Source organism: Juglans regia, chromosome 14, assembly GCF_001411555.2.
Source record: "Juglans regia cultivar Chandler chromosome 14, Walnut 2.0, whole genome shotgun sequence".
Taxonomy (NCBI): Eukaryota; Viridiplantae; Streptophyta; class Magnoliopsida; order Fagales; family Juglandaceae; genus Juglans; species Juglans regia.
In genome coordinates this window covers 3,423,281-3,444,379 of record NC_049914.1, presented here as the reverse complement: position 1 = coordinate 3,444,379, position 21,099 = coordinate 3,423,281, and the positions used below count along the sequence as shown (strand labels likewise).

The 21,099-nt window shown below is 33.7% G+C and overlaps 2 protein-coding genes across 2 annotated transcripts; both read right to left on the bottom strand.

The window, feature by feature from the left end:
- Window positions 1–373: 373 nt before the first annotated feature.
- Window positions 374–8,498, bottom strand: LOC109015367 (protein GLUTELIN PRECURSOR ACCUMULATION 3). The gene is made up of 16 exons (XM_018997849.2): window positions 8,368–8,498; window positions 8,179–8,276; window positions 6,467–6,605; window positions 6,336–6,364; window positions 6,117–6,213; window positions 5,923–5,978; window positions 5,706–5,813; window positions 5,260–5,316; window positions 3,567–3,658; window positions 3,337–3,421; window positions 2,545–2,697; window positions 1,878–1,975; window positions 1,274–1,438; window positions 1,080–1,192; window positions 806–896; window positions 374–659 (listed from the first exon to the last, which is right to left on the bottom strand). The coding sequence occupies exons 1-16, from the start codon at window positions 8,427–8,429 to the stop codon at window positions 600–602; spliced, it is 1,503 nt and encodes a 500-aa protein (XP_018853394.1). The 5' UTR covers window positions 8,430–8,498; the 3' UTR covers window positions 374–599.
- Window positions 8,499–9,730: 1,232 nt separating this feature from the next.
- Window positions 9,731–11,260, bottom strand: LOC109014894 (UDP-glucosyltransferase 29-like). The gene has a single exon (XM_018997388.2). The coding sequence runs from the start codon at window positions 11,237–11,239 to the stop codon at window positions 9,884–9,886; it is 1,356 nt and encodes a 451-aa protein (XP_018852933.1). The 5' UTR covers window positions 11,240–11,260; the 3' UTR covers window positions 9,731–9,883.
- Window positions 11,261–21,099: the final 9,839 nt, after the last annotated feature.

Sequence of the window (21,099 nt, the reverse complement as noted above, 5' to 3'; positions counted from 1 at the left end):
GAAAATCTCTCTTCATCCGCACAAGCAAAGTCTCAGTTTTTTTATAGTTTGAAGGTGTATTTTTTTCCCTTTTTAGTACCAGACGATTAACAAGTTATTGAAGAGATTTACATGCATGGTCAATGGACTTCAGAGTGCTAATCCAGACTCGGAGAGGGGGAAATACATTCTTTATCTGAGAAGTTATGGCTGAATATGGGCTGAGCATGGGTTCACTTGATTTTCTTGATAACAGTTTTATAGTACTCACAATCACCTTAACTATAGATACCAATGCATCCTATAGATAAATCTGACATGGATAACACACATCATGATATGGTAATATGCTACTGCATAATTACGAATAATCCAAAGCAATAGCGGAATGACAAAACAAGTAACACGTCAGGCGGAGACGAGCAAGAATTATAGGATTTCATACTGAACAGGTATACATTGTACAAATTTACCCATGCATCAAGTGGTTGGGCAGATGGTTAATTTGAGGTAGTTCCAAGAAAGAAGCAAACTTCCCTAACGTCTTAATGACATAAACAAAACCTGGAAAACCATCATGCAAGATTCCAATATTTGAAAGAATTCCCCCATATGCTATTTTAGTTGGATAGGAGTTGTTTGTACTCTGCCAGCAACTTGGGAATATCATCCATTCGCAACTGAAAATAACCAAGATGTGATCAATGTAAGAAAGGAGAAAATTGAATGAAAGAATGTGAAGAACACAAGGCATTAAAATCATAGAGGACAACAACCAAAAGGAAAAAAGTGGGACTTGGTCTAAACAGTCTTGCGTGGCTCATACCTGAGAAGCATTTTTAATATGGTAAAACCGATAAGCATCTTTCCCAAGAAAACCAGACTCAATGGAATGCAGATCAGATCCATTATTAGCCCTGTCACCATTACAACAATTTAAGAGACCCATGAAATTGATTAAACCAATAGCTAAGGATATTCTACTGAGAGAGGTCAAAACCAGAAGTTAAGCCGGCTCCACTTATGGAAACAACTGCTGCAAAGCTGGTATGATCTAAGTGAACATAAACAAGTGTTGGTGCAAAAAGCTTCATTCTTACAATTGATGATGGGCAATCAATCGCTGGTAGTCGCGAAGCAGAGGCCCTAGCTCCTTAAGTGGTATGGACCTTGGTACAGCCTTCCTCCAGTGATCACGAAGAGCCTCAATTGCCTTTTTTCCATAACAAAGTCAGTTAAGAATACCTAAGAGATGGGCAATGAAGTAAACCAAATTTGCTTCCGTGTGTTAAACCTGTAAATTACTAGAGACTCTTTCTCCAGTCAAGGTTGATGCTAGTTCAAGGAATTCTTTGTCTTCCAACTCATTTACAATTGGAAGCCCAGAACTAGAGAGTGAAACTGAAATTTCTAATCTCCTTTGTAATTCTGAGACAGCAGATTGCTCCCTTTGGCTTCCCTGTCCAAAATATTAAGGATCGATCACATGATTAAAATTCGAAACCAACTAGGTGGTCTATTTAAAATGATCAAAATGCAGTCAAGGGAAAATTGACAATAGAATGATGAGTACAACCTATGATTCTGATTTGAACTTTGTTAACATAAGGGGACTTTTTTTGTAAGTACAAAAGTCAGTTAACGTAAAGGGAATTAACCGTGAAACTTCTGAGAACGTCAATAAAGAAGCTCAAAACTGTGAATTGTTGAATTATTTTAACTTTTTTCACGACATGAAACTTCGCCAAGGCAGGGCCTTTCAGACCCACCATTGGGTAGCAAATCCTGACCACACCTGCTAGAACTGTGTATCAGGTATTCCAGGGAAACTCCTAGTGAGTAATCGAATTTGGTCAGCTCAATAGAACAAGCTATATCATTAAAATCAGAAGCAATACCTCAAGTGCAGACTGAATATTATTATTTGTTGCAACATCCTTATCTTCAGGAAGGCCTTTTAATGGAGATGCAGTCAACCGCTTTGCGATAGGGTCCTCTACAAAACAAGCAGAGCTGGCAACAGTTAAGGACAAGTTGAAATTTACTTCTCAATTCTGACTCATCATGGAATCTGCAGAAGAATCCAATCCAATTGTGCTGGGACAGTTTAGTATATCACTTACATTGTATAAACTATTAAGTTTTTTTCTTCTTACTTATCAGAAGAAGAAAAAAACCCATAAAGCTTTACAGAATAGATTACCAGCAGACTACAGTGCTTGCCCATATTTTGCAACTAACTCAAGAATTCTATAACATATCTTGCAACTAACTTGAGAAAATGCCTTCTAGATATACATCTAATGGAAATGCATGCACACCATAACATTTCATTTATAAATGATACTGCATTCAACATTCTGTAATGCTCCAAACAAAAGGTGTGTTGGAGACAAACTGATGCATCATCATCGATAAGATTTTGCCCTAAAAGTTCATTAAACAATCAAATTCACAGCATGGATGGTTAAGAACACATCCTGGTGGAACTCTGAAAAGCAAAAGGGTTAACAAACAACAGCCAAATGACACAATGAGTAAACTAATTCAAAGCAAAATCGGTACCTTCTGGAACCAACCACCATAGCTCGCCAAATGTTGATTTGCCATCAAAGCCACCAAATAACAGATAACGTGAACCAATACATGTCATAGAGTGGTATGCCCGAGCAGGAGGGGGTTCATTTCCAGTAGGTAAGCGTTTCCACTGTGCGGACACTAATTGCCAAAAAGAAAATATAAATAGTACTTTGTAATGTGTCATTTGCATAGCTACAGAGCCCCAACTAGACAAAAGAAAAATGCCACCATTGATGCCCTTTAAGCTAAATCCCTAAAAATTATATCCTCTTGCAACACATACCATTAAACTTAATGAAGTAAAAATTTAAAGGAAAATTTTTAAATCCTACATTTCAATTTTAAATATTGAAGCTTTGCTAAAAGGGCTCTCATATAAATAAATATATACATAATTTTAACCAGATGTTCATATGTATGTGTGAACACAGATGTAGGAGGGTGTAAACTCCACTCCTTCAACATGAGGTTAGCACCTTCCCTGATTTTTTGGACTATATTTCCCCCTAACACCTAACTTAAAAAATATAAAAGATTTTGAAGATTCAAGTCATGGTCATGACATTTGGTGAAGATCTGACAGACTGGCATTTTCTATTTAATTTGTCTGGCGACAAAACTTTAAATCTTTGCTTCAAAATGTGATTATCAACTAAAATCTTCATTCAGGGTCAGAATATATATAGCATAATAATACAAATGGTTCACAATAATCAACATGAAACATTCAGAAAACATCTGCTATAAATCCAACAAGCAAAGAAGGAAAGCACTCACTCCTATCTAAAATAGTGCAGTCATTGTAATAGATGTCATAACGACTTAACCAACCACCAGTCCCATGCCCTCCAAACAACAACAGCTGCAAAGACAAGATTTTGGCAGTCAGGTTTGAGAATCTAGAAGAAAAATGTTTCAGCATTGACATAATAAATAGGACTGACAATGACAACATCAAAATGAATGTGTGAAAAGAGATCACAAGGAAAACAGAAAGTGTTTATTACATAGTGTCCTCCAGAAGTAACAGTATGACCACATCGAGGAGAAGGAGCTTGGCCTGGAAGCTTCAACTGGGTCCATCCAGGTGTTTCATTCTCTTCCTTGCACAACAAAGACAAGACAAATCCAACTTAGTCTATCAAAGAATCTCTAATAGAGCTATAGAGATGTACAAAACCGAAACTTGTACATTGATTGAGAAATATGAACAAATAATAACAAGAAAATTGGTCAAGCAAAACAGATGACCCCACAGATTCACATGTCCATTCACATGCAATTGTGCACTTCAAACAAGGTAAATGCTGGCGATAATTTCTTTACTGCACTTGTTAGAAGATGGAAATAGACAAATCTCATTATCAAATAAGCTTGGACTTCCAAAAAAAGTGAACAAAAAAAAAACGCTTCTTAAAAAAACTTACTAGAAGACAGACAAATTTACACAATGCATCCATTTATCTTTGAGGAGAATCATTAATTTTATGCATCATTAATTATTTCAGTGCAACAAGAATACAAACGTTCCTTTCTACATGTATTATTCAACAATATTGCCAATGCATATCGATACACAGACATAAATACTGAGTTCCAAGTAGCATTAGAATGTAGGAATCCATCATGTAGATTGAGATCTACATCTACCATGTAAGTGGAGTCCAACAACAGAACTGTGTACGACATTGGTTTCAGGGACTCAAGATCAGTTGCCATATCATTATGTCGTGACAGATGCAGTCCATATTTATCATTACATTTACAATAATGGAATTTTATTTTATTTACAGTAACTTTTCATGATAGGCGATCCTCCTACTCTGGAGCCGAATTTACATGGAAGCTTCTCGGACTAAAAAATTTCCTTTCAAAGGTTACTTGAATTTGTGACAGATCCCAAACCAACTTAAGACAAATTCAAGTAATAAATAACTTTATTTTATCTATGAAGGAAAACACGCAATTAGCCCGGTATATCAAATACTAACTCCACTGCCAAAGTTTCATTTGGTATAGATACAACAGGTCAATAGAGAAGCTGCTTATAAAACATAAAGAAGCTACTTCCTCCTATTACACACATTTCCTGCAGAACTATCTATAGGATTCTCCATACAACCTGAATTCTAGAACCTTCCAAGGCAAGCCATCATTGCTAAAAAAAACTCAACTACAAAGATGATAGAGCCATTTAAGTCAATTTCCAACTTTCAAGGAACACCTAAATGCAACTAGAAATTGATTGTTTGAGATTCTTTGTATGGCTTCTAGCATATTTGAGTAACAAAAGATAATAGAACTTAAGCCAGCCCAAATTTTACCATGTGTTTGCACAAGAAATGAACTTGTCTGCCTGTTTTGCAAAGGAAACAACTATATAATCAAAACATACACTTGAACCTGGAACTTGCAAATATTTATTAAGAACATAGGATTATAAATGAATAATATCAAGAACAAGATATTTGCTAAGCAAAATGCAAACCAGAACTACAACACATTAACATAGTCGGGATGTGTTGAGACAAGGATATGTTTACATCCATTCACTTGATGAAAATTAGAATTTTTTTTTTTTTTGATAAATAACTTGATGAAAAATAGATAATATACCCGAATTATGAAATACGAAAACCAAAAAAGGCAAAGGAAAAAAAGGCAAGGAATAGGAAAATAAAAATAGGAGCTACTATTAACCTTCTTCAATAAGACCCTTCAAGGCCCACAAATCACCCATAATTGGCCCGCCACCTCCTATTGAAGTGAAAAAAAAGAAGCAATCATGTCAGATAAAAAAAAAAGGATTTAATTAACTCCACCATTAATTAAATCATAAGTGATTCACAACGTAGACACACTTGACTTGGTATCACATTTATAAACAATAACCGACATGACAAAGTTGGTGAAAATGAGATCAATGTACATCTCTCAGTACCCTCACACAGAAAAAAAAAAAACCAAAGGTAACGACAAAAAGAGCCATGAACTACTTAAAAATTAACACTGGCAAATTTTGAACACGTCCCACAAAAGAAAATGAAACATATTTAATGCAATTCGGACCCATTGCAAATCAATTTTTTTGTTATTGAAGTATCTATGAAGCCTAATTCTGCTGCAACAAGAGTTTGCTACATTACCTCTGCCACCATAGACAAGCAACCTTTTCTCCACCATGGTAGCTGTATGGCCACATCTAGGCGGTGGCAATGTTCCAGACACCGACAATTCCATCCACTCAAGAGACACTGTTTCACAAAGCAACCCAGGTTAAAATCTTATGTCACACCAATCAAATTAAACATTCTCTCACTATATATAACAGAGCAAACTGAAAAGCCATAGTAAAGAAGTTACTTGTGTCCAAGACATACACGTCTGATAACCACCTTTTACCATCCCAGCCACCATACCTGCACCCAATTAGTATCTTGTTTAATACAATAATAGAGGATAAAATCCTTTATTTTTGTCACTTTTAAGTCCAATACCTAAGACCTAAACTAACCATTTGTTGAAGAATGCCACATAGAGAACTTTTAGAGACTCACATAACAATCCTTCGGTTTCCAATAGCTGAAGCTGCAGCAAAATCCCGTGGCGATGGTAAGTCACCAAAACTGGTGAGCTCAGACCATTGCCATATGTCTGGAACAAACATAAGTTCCGTAAGCCCCCAATAAGTCGAGAGAAACCAAAAAAGTACTAATTATAGGATCTCAACATCCATCACCACCATACTTACTCAAAGAACCTATGTACGTTCTTACCCGTATCTAGGACCCAAAAGTCACCCAACCTGAAAATCCAACCTCATCATCATTAGCAGGTCTATGCGACGTTAGAGTAACAAGACAAAATTTGTGAGCAGAAAACATATAATTGTTGCACGTGTACAGACCTTTTGCTGCTAGAACGCCCACCGAAGATGAACATGTGACAGTCAATCGCAACAGCAATGTGAAATGCTCGTGGGGTTGGACCTACCTGGTCCTCAGACCCACTTCCAGTGCACTCAGGCTGAAACCAAAGTTTGTTCTCTGAGTCAACCAAAAAACCACATAATTGAGAATCTGGAACCATCTCCAACACCACCCCCCCCCAAAAAAAAAAAGGGTGTGCACTGGGAAAAACAATAAGGCAAAAAATGTATCCTAATTATTCTCCAACCCTCTCTCTGAAACAAACGCACACACTCGCCAAATACACGGATGCAATCTTAATCATTTTGTGGCTAGGGCAAATGACCAATCTGAATCTCTCTCTTAAAACCGTTTCCACCAACCGCCTGCCCAGATAAAAGCATGAAAAAATCAAAAGCCAAAATTAAGGTACAATTGTCTCTTCTCTGTGCTTGTCTCTGTATCTCTCTCTCCCTGAAACTCATATGCAAGCACCAAATACAAAGGAAGATACTCTTAACATTTGGGTGGCTTGGGTGAATAATACCAATTTTAGGAGGAGCATCGAAAAGAGATTTTTCACAACTGTACACATTGAAATCCCAGTGTTCCTTCTCTTCTCTCTCTCTCTCTGGTCTTTTCCATTTGATTATGGATCTGTAACTACATCCTGAGGTCGTCAACTACACAATAAAATTTATCATTCCCACTTTCTTGAGAAGAATTATGCCTTTTACAGCATTTCCTTTTCATATTTGTACCAAGAATAAGCTTACTGTGGAAACACGTCAGGCTTTTCATTTTCATTTTTTTCCCTGGTTAAAAGGTTTTCACTCAAAGAAGAATGTGCTTACTTCCTTATCTGACTGGCATCAAATGATATAAATGAATTTGAGTTCCCTACAAAAGTCTCATACTACTAGAGTAACATGCCTGAGCTGGACTAAAATACACCCAATGACGACTGCTTAAGTGGAAATGTTCATAATCAGCAACGTATAAAGGAAATAGTTATCCTTATACCTAATGCAGGGAAAGATTTAACTTCTTTGCTAATTTAGAATACCATAGCAGCATAAAAAGACATAAGCAAACATTTTTTTCCTAATCAAGTACTCAGGCAACTATACACACTAGAATTGCACACCAATTCAGATGACCACCCCCAAAGTTTCAGTAAGGCTTGTGTGTTTATGTGTAACATACAATTCGATAAAGTTGCATTTGGATGTGAGGACTCAAAATCAAGGAATTTGAAAGACGATTGCTAGTCTAAACTGCTTGATACGAATTTTAATGAAGTATGACAATTTGGGCTTTGAAGATTTCACACCGACAAAATGACGTGCTATGAATTTGAGCTGACATCTTACATCCAATCAATCCATATCCCCTGATTAATAAGGCTAAAATCCCCATGAATTTCATCAATAAAAAAAGAAAACAGCTCTTCATACTTTATTCACGCCATTTAAACTAAAAACTGAAAGTAAATTCCTTATCTTCAAATACTTCCATCCAAATAACCAAAAACTGAAGAAAGCCTTGAGATTGAATTGACAAAACAGTAAAACCAGAAATACCCAAAAGATTCAGAGACAGAATTTAAACAAATTAATAAGGAAGCAGATTAGAAACGAAGTTATTATCAGAAATCGAGCTGAGAAAATAAAAAGGAAGCCCCTCATAGACATTAAGAAAGAAGGAGTACCAACGTCATAAACCATGATATCACTGAGAAACCTCTTGTCGAAGAGGCCCCCAAACACGACCACCTTCGATTTGCCGACGCTGACCGCTGTGTGACCACTGAGAAGCCCAATAACAACAACAGATGAAGAAAGAATCTTGAAAGATATGTAGACGCAAATAGAGAAACAGGACGAGAGAGAGTTAATGCCTGCGAGGTTGGGGAAGAGTGCCCCCGAAATCAGACGAAGCAGCTCGAACCCAGTAATGCATTTTGTAGCTTTTGCCGTCTCACAGAACCTCTATGGTCGAAGGAAGGAAGAAACTCTTTTGTATATATATTTTCAGGAAAAGGCTAGATGCCCCGCTGGGAGCTCCGCTGGTGGGCTGTAGCATTTATTAATTTTTTTTTAATTTTTTTTATATAGATATTTTTAATAATTTTTAATATTTTAAAAATAAAATAAAAATTATAATATTATTAAAAAATATTTTCAATAAAAAATAATATTTATTTTACTTTATGATTAAAGAAGTATTTTTTAATAATTTTTTTTATTTTCTGATTAAGGAAATATTTTTAATAATATTTTATTTTTTAAAAATATTTAAAAGTATAAAAAAATTTATATAAAAAATAAATTAAAAAAATATACAGAAAAGTACATGTTAAGTCTAACAGGAGCTCCTAATGGATTGTAACATGTCCATTTTAAATATTTAAAAAAATCATAATATTATTAAAAAATACTATCTTAATTTTTTATTTTACTTTGTAATTAAGAAAATATTTTTTAATATATATCTTTTTATTTTCTGATTAATAAGATATTTTTTTAATAATATTTTAAATTTATTTTATTTTTTAAAAATATTTAAAAATATTAAAAAATTTATATAAAAATTTATTTAAATAAAAAACATATAAAATAATATTACAGCCCAGCATCACCCCTATTTTCATGGAACGTACGAGTGTGAAATGCTAGAATATAATTACCATAAACTAACAAGCATATATTACTATTCAATCATGGAAAATCTTTTGAAGCCAGAATAATATACATGATAACAACTTAAAAGAACCCTTGAGAAGCTTTTTAAATACTAACTAATTTGAAATGCTAGCTGCCACGTCAAATTAAAAAAATACTATAAGTAAGCCTTACACCATATATTTTCATTTAATCAAAATATAATTTATCATTTTATTTAAACATATATATTTAAGTATTAAAATAGAGAATAAATATAAATAGAAGCCACTATTTGAAACATTCATTTTGCATATATAATGTGACATCATCTAGACCATACATCTCTCCAAATGAGTGTTGAGAACAATCAACTAGAAGCAGACACGCAATGAGTGCAAAGTATGCACTGCTATAGTAATTTCTCTCTAACATTACTCTAAAATAGAAGGATAGAAATGAAAAATTACGAAAGTGTGTGATGTAAAATTTTCATGTAGAATTCTCCATCAAATTAATATTGTATTAATAAATAAGATCCCAAATATAGATATATATATATATATAATATATCGTTTCTATTTATATTATTAACCTGGGTGCATAAATCTCTGATCATCTCTACATTATTTCGGAAATAATGTTACACACAGAGACTTTACACACAGAGACTTTAATTAATTTGCCAAGTCGATCAATACACCGATATGCAGTAGTACGACGAGGCATGCAAAAGTTGTGTACAATTTCGAGCTAGTGCCTGTTCTTCTTCCTACAAAGTTGCACCACCTCTTGAACCACTTCATCAATCTCTTCCTCTCCCTTACTGATTAGTTTCTCCTTCAATTCCTTTGCCTTCTGCCTTACACTCTCTCCGGCTTTCTCCACAACCACCTCTCTGATCACCTTTGCCACCTCCTCTCTTTTAAGCTTCCCATTCATATCTCTCTCGACTTCTAGACCCATACCCACTTCCTCCACCAGCCTTGCATTGATTGGCTGATCAAGGTGCATGGGCATGGCTATGATTGGGACCCCAAGTTTCATGCTCTCCAGCACAGAACTCCATCCACAATGACTCGAAAACCCACCAATGCTAGAATGCTCTAAAATCTTCGTTTGCGGTGCCCATCCCTCCACAACCATTCCTCCATCTCCAACCCTATCGAGAAAACCTTTTGGAAGTGCCATTTCAAGACTGACTTTGGCACCTCCAGGAAATCTCACTACCCATATGAATGGTACCATGCTCTGTTCCAGCCCATATGCTATCTCTTCCATTTCCTCCTTTGACAGAAAATACTCACTTCCAAAGGAAACAAACACAGTCGATGATCGTTCCTTGTTATTAAGCCATTCCATGATTCCCGGTTTCTCATCATATTCGTGAACAGGGTCTTGAACAAGGGGCCCTACCGGCACAATCTTCTTCCCCGTCAACTCTGAGAGATAGTCAAGGTATTTTGCCTCAATCTCCCTAAAAGTTTTGATCAAAACGATCTCAGAAGATTGTTCACAGCATTCTACTGCTCGTTCAGTGTCTTTGATACCATTTGCAGATGATTCAAGCACGTTCTGGAACTTACTAATGGCATAATTATCCCGCAGATAGATTTCTGGGAAAGGAAATTCGACACCAGGGTTCTTCGTAAGGTGTATGACAAAAGATGTCATGGCAGCATTAGTAGGTAAGAACTCAACCGCTGGAATGTTTCGAGACAGAGCAATAGATGGTGCCCATTGCTGAAGAAAATCATAGATAAGCAAATCAGGGCGCAAGTTCTTTACGATGGTGGAGAAGTTTGGGCTGGCCATGTCAAAGGCCTTCTTGAGGGTGGGCATGAGATGGGGTGGGAGGCCATTGGTTGTGTGGTAGTGTGGAGGAAGCTCGGGCAAGGAAGGAAGATGGAGTTCCACAAGCTGTATTGAAAGTGAATACTTTTCAGGAAGCTTTTCTTTGATGGGGCGGAGGTTTACAGGCGTAGAACAAAAATAGATGTGAAAGTTTCTCTTGGTAAGCTTCTTGGCTAGCTCTAGGAAAGGTGATATGTGGCCGTGAGCTAACCAAGGAAACATCAGGACACTGATACGAGAATGTCTACCATCCATTTTTGAATTTCCTATGTCTTGGGGGAGATATTGGTTTCTTGTTTGTACATGGAAAGCTAGGGACGGACAGATGTTATATTTTATATACATGGTACGTGAATCGAGAAGATGGAGATCGGTGCGAGAAGAGACCCGAAGCGTAGAAAAAAATTTGGATACGTGGCCAAAGAGAAGGGACCAGAAAGGGAAAGGCGACGACGTGGAACGAAAGGGAAGGCCCGCGAAAGTCCTACGACTAACGTACCCAAGTAAACGCCAGCATACGGTTCGGATAAATGCTACATACAGTCGGACTCGAGTTCAGAGTGCGGCGATCATTTAAAAAAATATATGAGATTTATTTATTATTAAAAAATTAATTTTTTTATATAAATTTTGTATTCATTCATTTTTTTTAAAAGATTGTGCTGCATTTTGCACTCAATAACTATAACTATAAAAAAAAAAGGATATTCTAGGTTAGATGACATTTTGTTTAAATAAAAAAATGGAAAAGTATTCAAATATTACAGTATAAGAAGTGGGGATGAGATAATTATCAACCTAAAAACAAAATATTAGGAAAAAAAATAAGTATTTATGAATCCAAACAACTTGATTTTTTTTCCTTTTTTTATTTTTATTTTTAAAAAGACAAGTAGTACTTGAATCTAAACCTAAAGAGATATGCATGATTGATGATATATAATATGATGGTGATATTGGTAGTAAAATTAGTTCGTGAATATATATAAAGTTACCGATCGATAATCTGAATATATATGAAGTTGGTCGTATCCAACCAACTTCATAATAATTTTGTTATTTTTTAATCACCAACTGATCTTCACTTTCGATGAAGAAATTAAGGATATATATATATATATATGATCGACCGCTCCATTTAAGACGTAATTACAAATTAACTTCGATCCATCCAAATTATATATATGGTTTCAAAATGCTGGCATACTAAAGCCTTGTTTGATTATGTAGTTCAGAGGAGGGATTACAAGAGAATATGCTTTTTACGGCGCTATTAAAGCGTTGCAATAGGGTAGGAAACTGTCGATAATACCCTTCAACCACGTTTTTTCCATCGCAGACAAAACGTCGTGATTTTACCCTGACATTTGCTCTTGTTTTTGCCAATAAGGGAACTGTCGCATATATGGACTATTTCTATCGATTTACACGTCGAGAAAGCCATAAACTTGGTTGACGTTATTGCTTTCCATCGAATCGACCTTCTTGCTGCAAACTAGGGAGAACAACTCCTTGTGATCTGTAGTTCATCGCAGAGGAGAACCTTCATCTTGGCGCTTTCCAAAACCGCTAGAGAAGTTAGTTGCGGTGTAATCGGTAAGTTTAGGATAACATGTTGTATAGTCTATCCATGAAAACTGCTTATTTGTGGCCAGTTAATTCCAGCGAAATGACTATTTACAGCTAAAATTAGTCTATTTTGGTCACAAATAGTCTTTTCGTTGCAATTAAATAGTCACAAAAGCTCATTTTTCTTGTAGTGACCATCTATGACCTATGTAATTTAATAGCATGCAAGCATATATGTGTGCCAATTTCTCTAATCCAGTTAGACTATATAACATGTTATCCTAAAGATATTCTATATAACAGTTGAATGACTTATACATGAGCTGTCAAAGCTGGATATAATAGTAGTATCGCTATTCTTACTGCTTTTTCTTCATTCATTAATGAAATAGTGGTTTCCCTCACTTTTTTAAGCAGCATTTAAAAGATGTTAAATTATTTTTGGATTGACTGATCACAAAATCAAGTAACCAGGATAAATATTAGGGAAAAAAATATTTAACTCTTCAAGTTCCGCATTATCTCCATAAGCTTTCTTCATCCCAGTGGAATAATCTAGTGGTATTCCCCTATCATGATAGCCTGTGGGTATCACTGTTTTGGCGTCTTCTCAACACAAACATAAACTCACTTTGAATAAAAAAAATTTGGATCTTCGAAAATTTAGCAAATAAAGAAGCAACAGTTCTACTTTTTTGCATGGAGTCAAAGAACAAGAAGTATAATTCCATAAAGATAGAGATGCAATAGACATACTAACCCCAGTTATTAACTTATCACCATGTCCATCTTGAGCAAACACAGAATTACTGCACTGCCAGCACTTGGAAGTATACAATAATCACTGAAAATCTTAACCAACTCAAAGCAACTTAAAAAGGAAAGAAAATATATACAACAAGTAAATAAGTTGCTCTAACATTAGAATCTTATGAATCGAATTTGCTTGGATAATTACAGACTGAAAGAATGTTTTGAAATCCAACTGATCAAAGTTTTTAACCGGATGGAAAACTTCTAGGTGGCTTAGAAAATCATAAAAAAGTAGGCAAGAATGAATTTAATTGCAATGAATATGTAAGAGACAAAGACATGAAAAAAGCACTAGAACATCAAGCACAAACTTATTGGCCGGCCGGAATGAAGAAAGGAAAAAGTTCAAAGAGATCAATAGGACCGGACGAGATCGAGATCAATGGGTCTCGTTTCAGTTTTTTTTTCTTCTTCTTCTTCTTCTTCTAACATCGAATCGGATTGGTTCATATATATATATATATAATTATATATAAAATAATTTTATATTATATGATAAATTACTAATTAATATAATATTAATATTTAAAATCCTATATAAATAACTATATATTATCACTATAATATATTGTATTAGTAGTTATACTAATACTATATCACTATATATTATAATATACTATAACATATATACTATATAACATTCCTGAAAAGCTGGACAGGAACTGGTAAATTCGAAAATATCGGTTTAAGAGTGTAACCAGTGCGGCATTGGTTTTTTAAATTTCAAAACCGGTATATACTAGTTTGATTCTAAAATATATCCAAAACCGAACTGGTTACATTCCTACACTCATTCTTCAAGAGAAACTTACATCCATTAGTATTAGTGATTTATTTATAGTTATAATGATTAGTATAATTTTATAATAGTATTAGTATTATAATATTAGTATAGCTATATATTAGTAATATTAGTTATAGCGAATTTGTGATTTAGTATAACTATATAGTCTTTATTAGACTAATAGTATTAGTATTAGGTATAGTGATTAGAATAATTACATATTAATATTTGTTATGGTGACTCTAATTTATTATAACTATATAATTGAAAGTTATAGCATTAGTATTACTATATCATTATTTCATATATAGTAATTTATATATAGATTTAAAGTATATTATTAATAGTAATATAGTATTAGACTATTAGTATTAGACCATAAAATGTAAATTGTAATTAATATATATTATATATGAATTTACTAATGTACTTATCAAAAATAATATATTGAGAATTTATTAGGTCATCAAATGTTATTAATATATATATTTTATGTTTAAAGTATATGATCAAATAAATTTTTCATATTTAAGATTAAAATTTTATGTTATAAATTATAATAATATTATTTTATATATAAATATAATTTATATTATTATATATAATATAAAAAATATTATATATAATATTAAAAAAGTTAATTTTAAAATATATAATATAGCAAACCGTTCCAGCTGATTTTGAAACTAAGGGAACCGATCCCAGTCCAAAACCTTACCAGTTCCACCGATTCAGGCTAGTCTAGATTGGTTTTTCGATTAATTTTTATATGCCTAGAAAGGGAGTACTTAACTTTTATGGAAAAACTGTCCAAGAGATGAACTCATTTTTTTATTTTTACTATACAATAAGGAAAAAAAAATGATAGATTATAGTTTGGACCAACTCCGGTAGATTTTGATGGTGCGTGAAGGCAACGAGTTTATCTCTTTTCAGCCACAAAAGTTAGATCTGAAATATCTAGTGGTGGCGATTCTGGTAATCCAGCGCGTGTGGCGAAAAGAGCTGCAGGAAGGGGTGACTCATGAAGACCACGCACAATTGTGAGTAGCACAGGATCACGTGCAGTGATTTCTGCAAAACCGCCACTATCTTTTAAAAAATTTGCAGCCTAAGAGTCTTCTTGTGCTGTGTTTGTTTTTCGAGAGTTGTCGAAAAATTATAGATATGATTTTTTCAACTTTGAAGGAGAAAATAATAACATAAAAAATAAGGGAAAGAAATAGAGAATGATGAGAAAGAATGAGAAATGAAGGAAGGAGAGGGGGTAAGACGAGGTCTCCTCCTTTTTGCCGCGAAACTATAAAAGTTTTTTATTTTAGGAGTGAGTTGGGACAATGTCTTCTTATTATTATTGAGTTGAAAGAGAAACAATAGATACTGATTGCCTAATTCCCTTCAGCCCCGGATTACTTTTAATTGAGGTTTTTTAGTACAGAGTCTTTGTTGACATTTTCTTAGTAAGAGTTCGCTGGTTGGACAAATTGGCAGCTTCTATCTTTTCTACTTTGGGGCCGCTAACATAGATTAGTGCCGTGACTTATCCTCCACGAAAACTAATTTCCATCCATCATATTCGAAAAAACGGAATATATTTGAATGGTTCAAGGTCAGTGAATCGTATCATTAAGCTGAAGTTAGGTTCGGGACGCCATTATTTAGGATCTATTTAGAGTTACGTTATGAGTCTTAAAAAGTATTTAAATAATCTTTAAAATTCTTTAATAGAGAATTTAGATTGCTTGTGTGTTTCATATTAAAATATTTTTTAATCTCAAATAAGAGAAAAAATATATTTGAAGAAAATTTGATATTTTTTCTCAAATATAGTTTTTTGGATAATGCAAAACATAATTTGAATTTTAAAAATAATGTCGATGGACGAAAATACACATATAACTTTCAGATAATTATAATTTTCAAACTTTAAATGATATGATCATAATCTTTAAAAAAAAATCAAATAATCGTCATTTCGATTTCAGAAAATACTTTTTAATTTGTTTCCAAACAAATATAATATGTTTGAAAGTGCTTTAAACATGATATGATTACCAAACAGTAAATAATTTTTTAATGGTAAAATTTATTACTTAAGTTATAAATTATAAGTCTTAGGTTGTGTTTGGATGTTGAAGTGAGTTGAGTTGAGATGATAAAATATTGTTAGAATATTATTTTTTAATAATATTATTATTTTGAGATTTGAAAAAGTTAAATTATTTATTATATTTTGTATTGGAATTTGAAAAAGTTGTAATGATGAGTTGAGATGAGTTGAGATGAGTTTAGAAACCAAACTCACCCTTAAAGTTATAAACTATATTTTCCACTCCAATCTCAATGTTTGGGATTGCGGTAGGGTCTTAAAAAGTGTTTAAATAGTCTTAAGAGTTCTTTAATAGAAAAATTAAGTTGTTTGGGTGTTGTATGTTTGAATATTTTTAATCTTAAATAAGCTAAAAAGTACGGTTGAGGAAAATCGTGATTTTTCGAATAATGCGAAACGTAATTTGAATTATTTTAAAAAGATTGTTAATGGAAGAAAATACCCATACAATTTTTATATAATTATAACTTTTAAACTTTTAAAGATATAGTCATAATTTTTAAAAATTCAAATAATTGTAATTTTTACATCAGAAAACACTTTTTAATTTATTTTTAAACAAATGTAATATATTTGAAAGTGCTTTAAATATATAGTTATCAAACAATAAATAACTCATAAAGCTATAAGCTGTATTTTCTATCGCAGTATATTATTTTTAACACTTCTCCTCAATAGGTGACCCTACACGTGAAATATTTACTTAAATAAGATAGAATGTAGAGTCAAGATTTGAATTAAGGAACTCTACTCTGATGTCATGTAAAATCACCATCTATCCTAAAAATTTATGTTGATAGGAAAAAGTAGTTTTACTTGTATTATATTCTTAACAAATGGGGATAAAAAAACTGATACTCTATTTGTTATGATTGTAGTAGTATATACACTCTTATATGTTGAGAAGTTTCTAAGAAGAAAAATTTTTAGGTACTGATCTGAAACGTATTAGGTAATTAAAAAATTTATTCAAATATTAATTTTAATTGATACATAATCGTATAATAAGATGTATTTAAAAAATAACTTGTAATTATTTACTCAAGTAGATGTAGATAAAGTTAGAAGAAACTGTTCTACTTTATATATATATCCTATTATCTTAAAAGCGTGTATAAAGATGAACAGGAGTGAATAGTGCGGTCCAAAACCAAAACCAAAACCACGGCAAAATCAAGCAAGACCGCGTCCCTCTCTCACACGGCGAAATCGCAAAATCACACGGCAAAATCACAAATCTCGTCACAAATCACAAACCGAAGCAAAATCACAGCAAATCCTCTATAAAATCATCACAAAAATACACGGTAAAATCATAAAATCATCGTAAAATCTTCACAAAAATACCACAAATTAACAAAATCACCACAAGGCAAAATCACAAAACCGCAAATCTCGTCCCTCTCTGCATCCTCGAACGAAAACCACAGAGACAAAACAAAAATACCACAAGGAGATATGGGCGTCCGTGCGGCCGGAGGATATGGGCGTTCGTGGGAGCAAACGGCATGGAGATGGAGGCCGAGCTCGCTGGAGGGGGATGGCCGGTGGGAGACGAGACTACCATGGAGGTGGTGGCGCCGGAGGATGGCGTACGGCGGCGCAGCAGTATCAAACCCATTCGCGCTGTGCACAGCCGAGAGAGAGGAAGAGAGAGCGTGAGAGAGGGAGACCGGTGTGGGAAGACTCGCCGGAGTGAGGTGGTGCCGGTGGAAGAGGCGGTGAGGCTCACCGACGCACGGCGGCGTCGGGCTGGGCAGCCGAAGATTCGGCTGGGAGGAGAGGCAGCGTACCGCGTACGCGTGAGCCGAGGGAGGAGAGAGAGAGGGGAGGGAAAAGTGTGGGAGAAAAGAAAATATATAGGAATTTATTCACTTCTTTCATTTTGGGATCTTCAAAATGATTTAACAATAAAAAATTAAAATACTGATTAAAATATACATAAATATTAATTTAATTAAAAATATTGAAATAAATTAAATAAATAATAAAATTTTATTAAATATTTTTAAGAAATTAATCTCAATTCTTCATTTTAAATTTTTAGATTTGATCTAACAATAGAAATTTAAACATTAATTTAAACTAATTTACTAAATAATAAAATTTAAACAATAATAAAATTTTACTAAATATTTTTAAGACATTAAAATTATGTAAATAATTAAAATTTTAACATAATTTAAATATGATAATATTCTTAATTAATTAAATTAGACAAACGTGCACGGGGAAAATGTTAGTTTTTAGGTTTTAAATTACAACCCTTCATCTTTATTCTTCAGATTTAATCTAACGATAGAAGTTTAAATATTGATTTAAACTAACATAAAACAAATAACTAAAATATAAATATTTTACCATACACTTAAAATTAACTTTAATTTATAAAATATTAATTTTTCATCATTAAGTAAAAGATAAAATTTTACTGAATATTTTTAAGAGAATAATATTATATCATACACTTAAAATCAATTTTAATTTATAAAATATTATTTTTTCATCATTAAATAAATGATAAAGTTTTACTGAATATTTTTAATAGATGATGAATATAATTTAATAAATTACTGAATATAATCTAAATTCCATAATAAATAATGAATATAAATAAATAATAATTTTATTTATATATATTAAATTATTTTAATATTAAAAATTATTATTTATTTATTTATTTAATTAACCAGACATGGCAAACGTGCTTTGCACGTTAGCCACCACTAGTATATATATATATATATATATATATATATATATATATTGGGGTAAATACATGCGCTTCCTCAGTCTTAACCCTTGTGTTTATTCAAGTCATATTTTTTTAAAGCTTGTTTATTCAAGTTGGGTGTGCCCTAAACCCTTCCTCCGACTTTTTAGACTGCTTTAATTATAATTAATTCTAATTCAAGTCAGTTGTGCCCAAATAAGTTATAACTAACTGGAGTCAAAAGACCATGTGGTTTTTTCTCCCTTCTCTGGGTGGGTAAAGCCGGAAAGCCCATAATAAAGGCGAGGCCCAATACATTGAACTGTGACAACTCATAACAGCTTGGCTCCAAAAAATACTGTACAAGTCAGAGTGACGCGTTGTATTTAGTACCTTTGACACGGAAGAACGAGTCATTGCCTGGAAAAGTCCACCGCTTGGATTTGATCCTTTCAAGAATTGATGCTCGATCCCAGCTCCCAACCTGATCTCTATAAATTAAGGCCAGGGCGCAGACCAACAAATCCCATATAAACTGATTCTAAAAATCTCCTTTTGGCATTCTTCCTTGATCATCTTGATTACTCTTTGATCTGCTTACTCCCTCCCCTTGATACTGATACAGCTACATACGTTTACATTTGTTTGATCTTCATAGAAAAGCCTCGTTAAGCTTGCTGATCAATCCCAGTACTCTTCAAGCTGCTCTTGTTTCAGCCACCTTTTGAAGATATGATCATGTCCATGTCCATGGCGGGTGATGGTCAAGAGATGCAGAGGCCTGAAGGGTATCCATCAGGTGAGGAAATTGAAGCCTCTACAAGCAATTCGGAATCAAGCAGTACCCGGAATTGGTGCTTCTTTGGTAGCTCCAATGATCTGTCACTGTTGGAAAGTGGTCTCCTGCAGAGAGATATGGACGAGTTCGTGTGTGGCATTAACTGTAATAACGGGTTTGAAGAAAAGCTTGGAAAACCATTAATGGATCCGAGGTTGGTGTCAGTGTTGGAATATTTCAGGGAACTATTCGTTCAAAAACGGGAAGTTTTCATGAACATATTTCCGGAGCTCCTTCAGCACGAAGTTGTAAAGTTGCTTGAGAAATTTGAGACGGTGACTGCCCAAGTGAAAATGGATCATCGAATGAAAGCTCGGGTTATGCAAAGGAGTTTGAGCATTGACTCGCCCAGACCAATGTCTGTAGGAGGAGATCGAGATTCGCCATCAAAGCTCGACTATTTCAAGATACGCACTGTGTACACGGATGGCGGTGCTCCACAAGGCGATGATCAACAAGGCACCCAAGGCAAATAGGGTCATTAAACTGACAAAAAAATAATAATTGAAGCTGCATGGATCAAATCTATGCATGGCCGCCGCTTTGATCGATCTTACATGTAATTAAATACCAAATTATAACATTAATTCATTCTTTAATTTATTGGTTAAATTAGAATAATTATTATTATTATTTTGGTGATTGGCATTTGAGTTGTAGGGGAATTGTTTTGTAGATCAAGTACGAATAGGAAGAGCTATTTGTTCAAGTTGGATTTATTATACGTAGGGGAATTCTTTTGCTTGCGTTGTAGAATATAGAGCCTGAAAATTAGTCGTTGTAATATTTCAGATCACTAGTAATATCCGACATGATAATCTCCTGCATGATATTATATATATATGTGTGTGCGCGCGCGCGTGTGGTTATAATTAATGAAGAAATTGGATAAGGTTTTGGAATCAATAAAAACTGCTAACTGCTATCGATCAAAGATGTAGAGCTCCATGTTTTAGACTCGACGACGGGCCGTCACGGATCTGTGTGCATGTCTTAGTACGTACGTACTGTAGAAGTTATAGCGGCAATTCGGAGGAATCGCCGCTAAAATGTTAAGTCCAACTGATTTACATGAGTAGCAGCCCCTGACCAAGGACTTTGTTACATATATATGGAATTAGTTACAAGCAATTTGGCACATCAAATTGCGTATCAACAATCATATAATTTTTTTAATAAAAATAAAAATTTTATTAAAAAAATTAGAGAAGAATAAGATTTCCTATCTCACAAAAAGTATTTTCATCTTTAATTTACATTATTTCATTAAATAAATATCTTACATTTA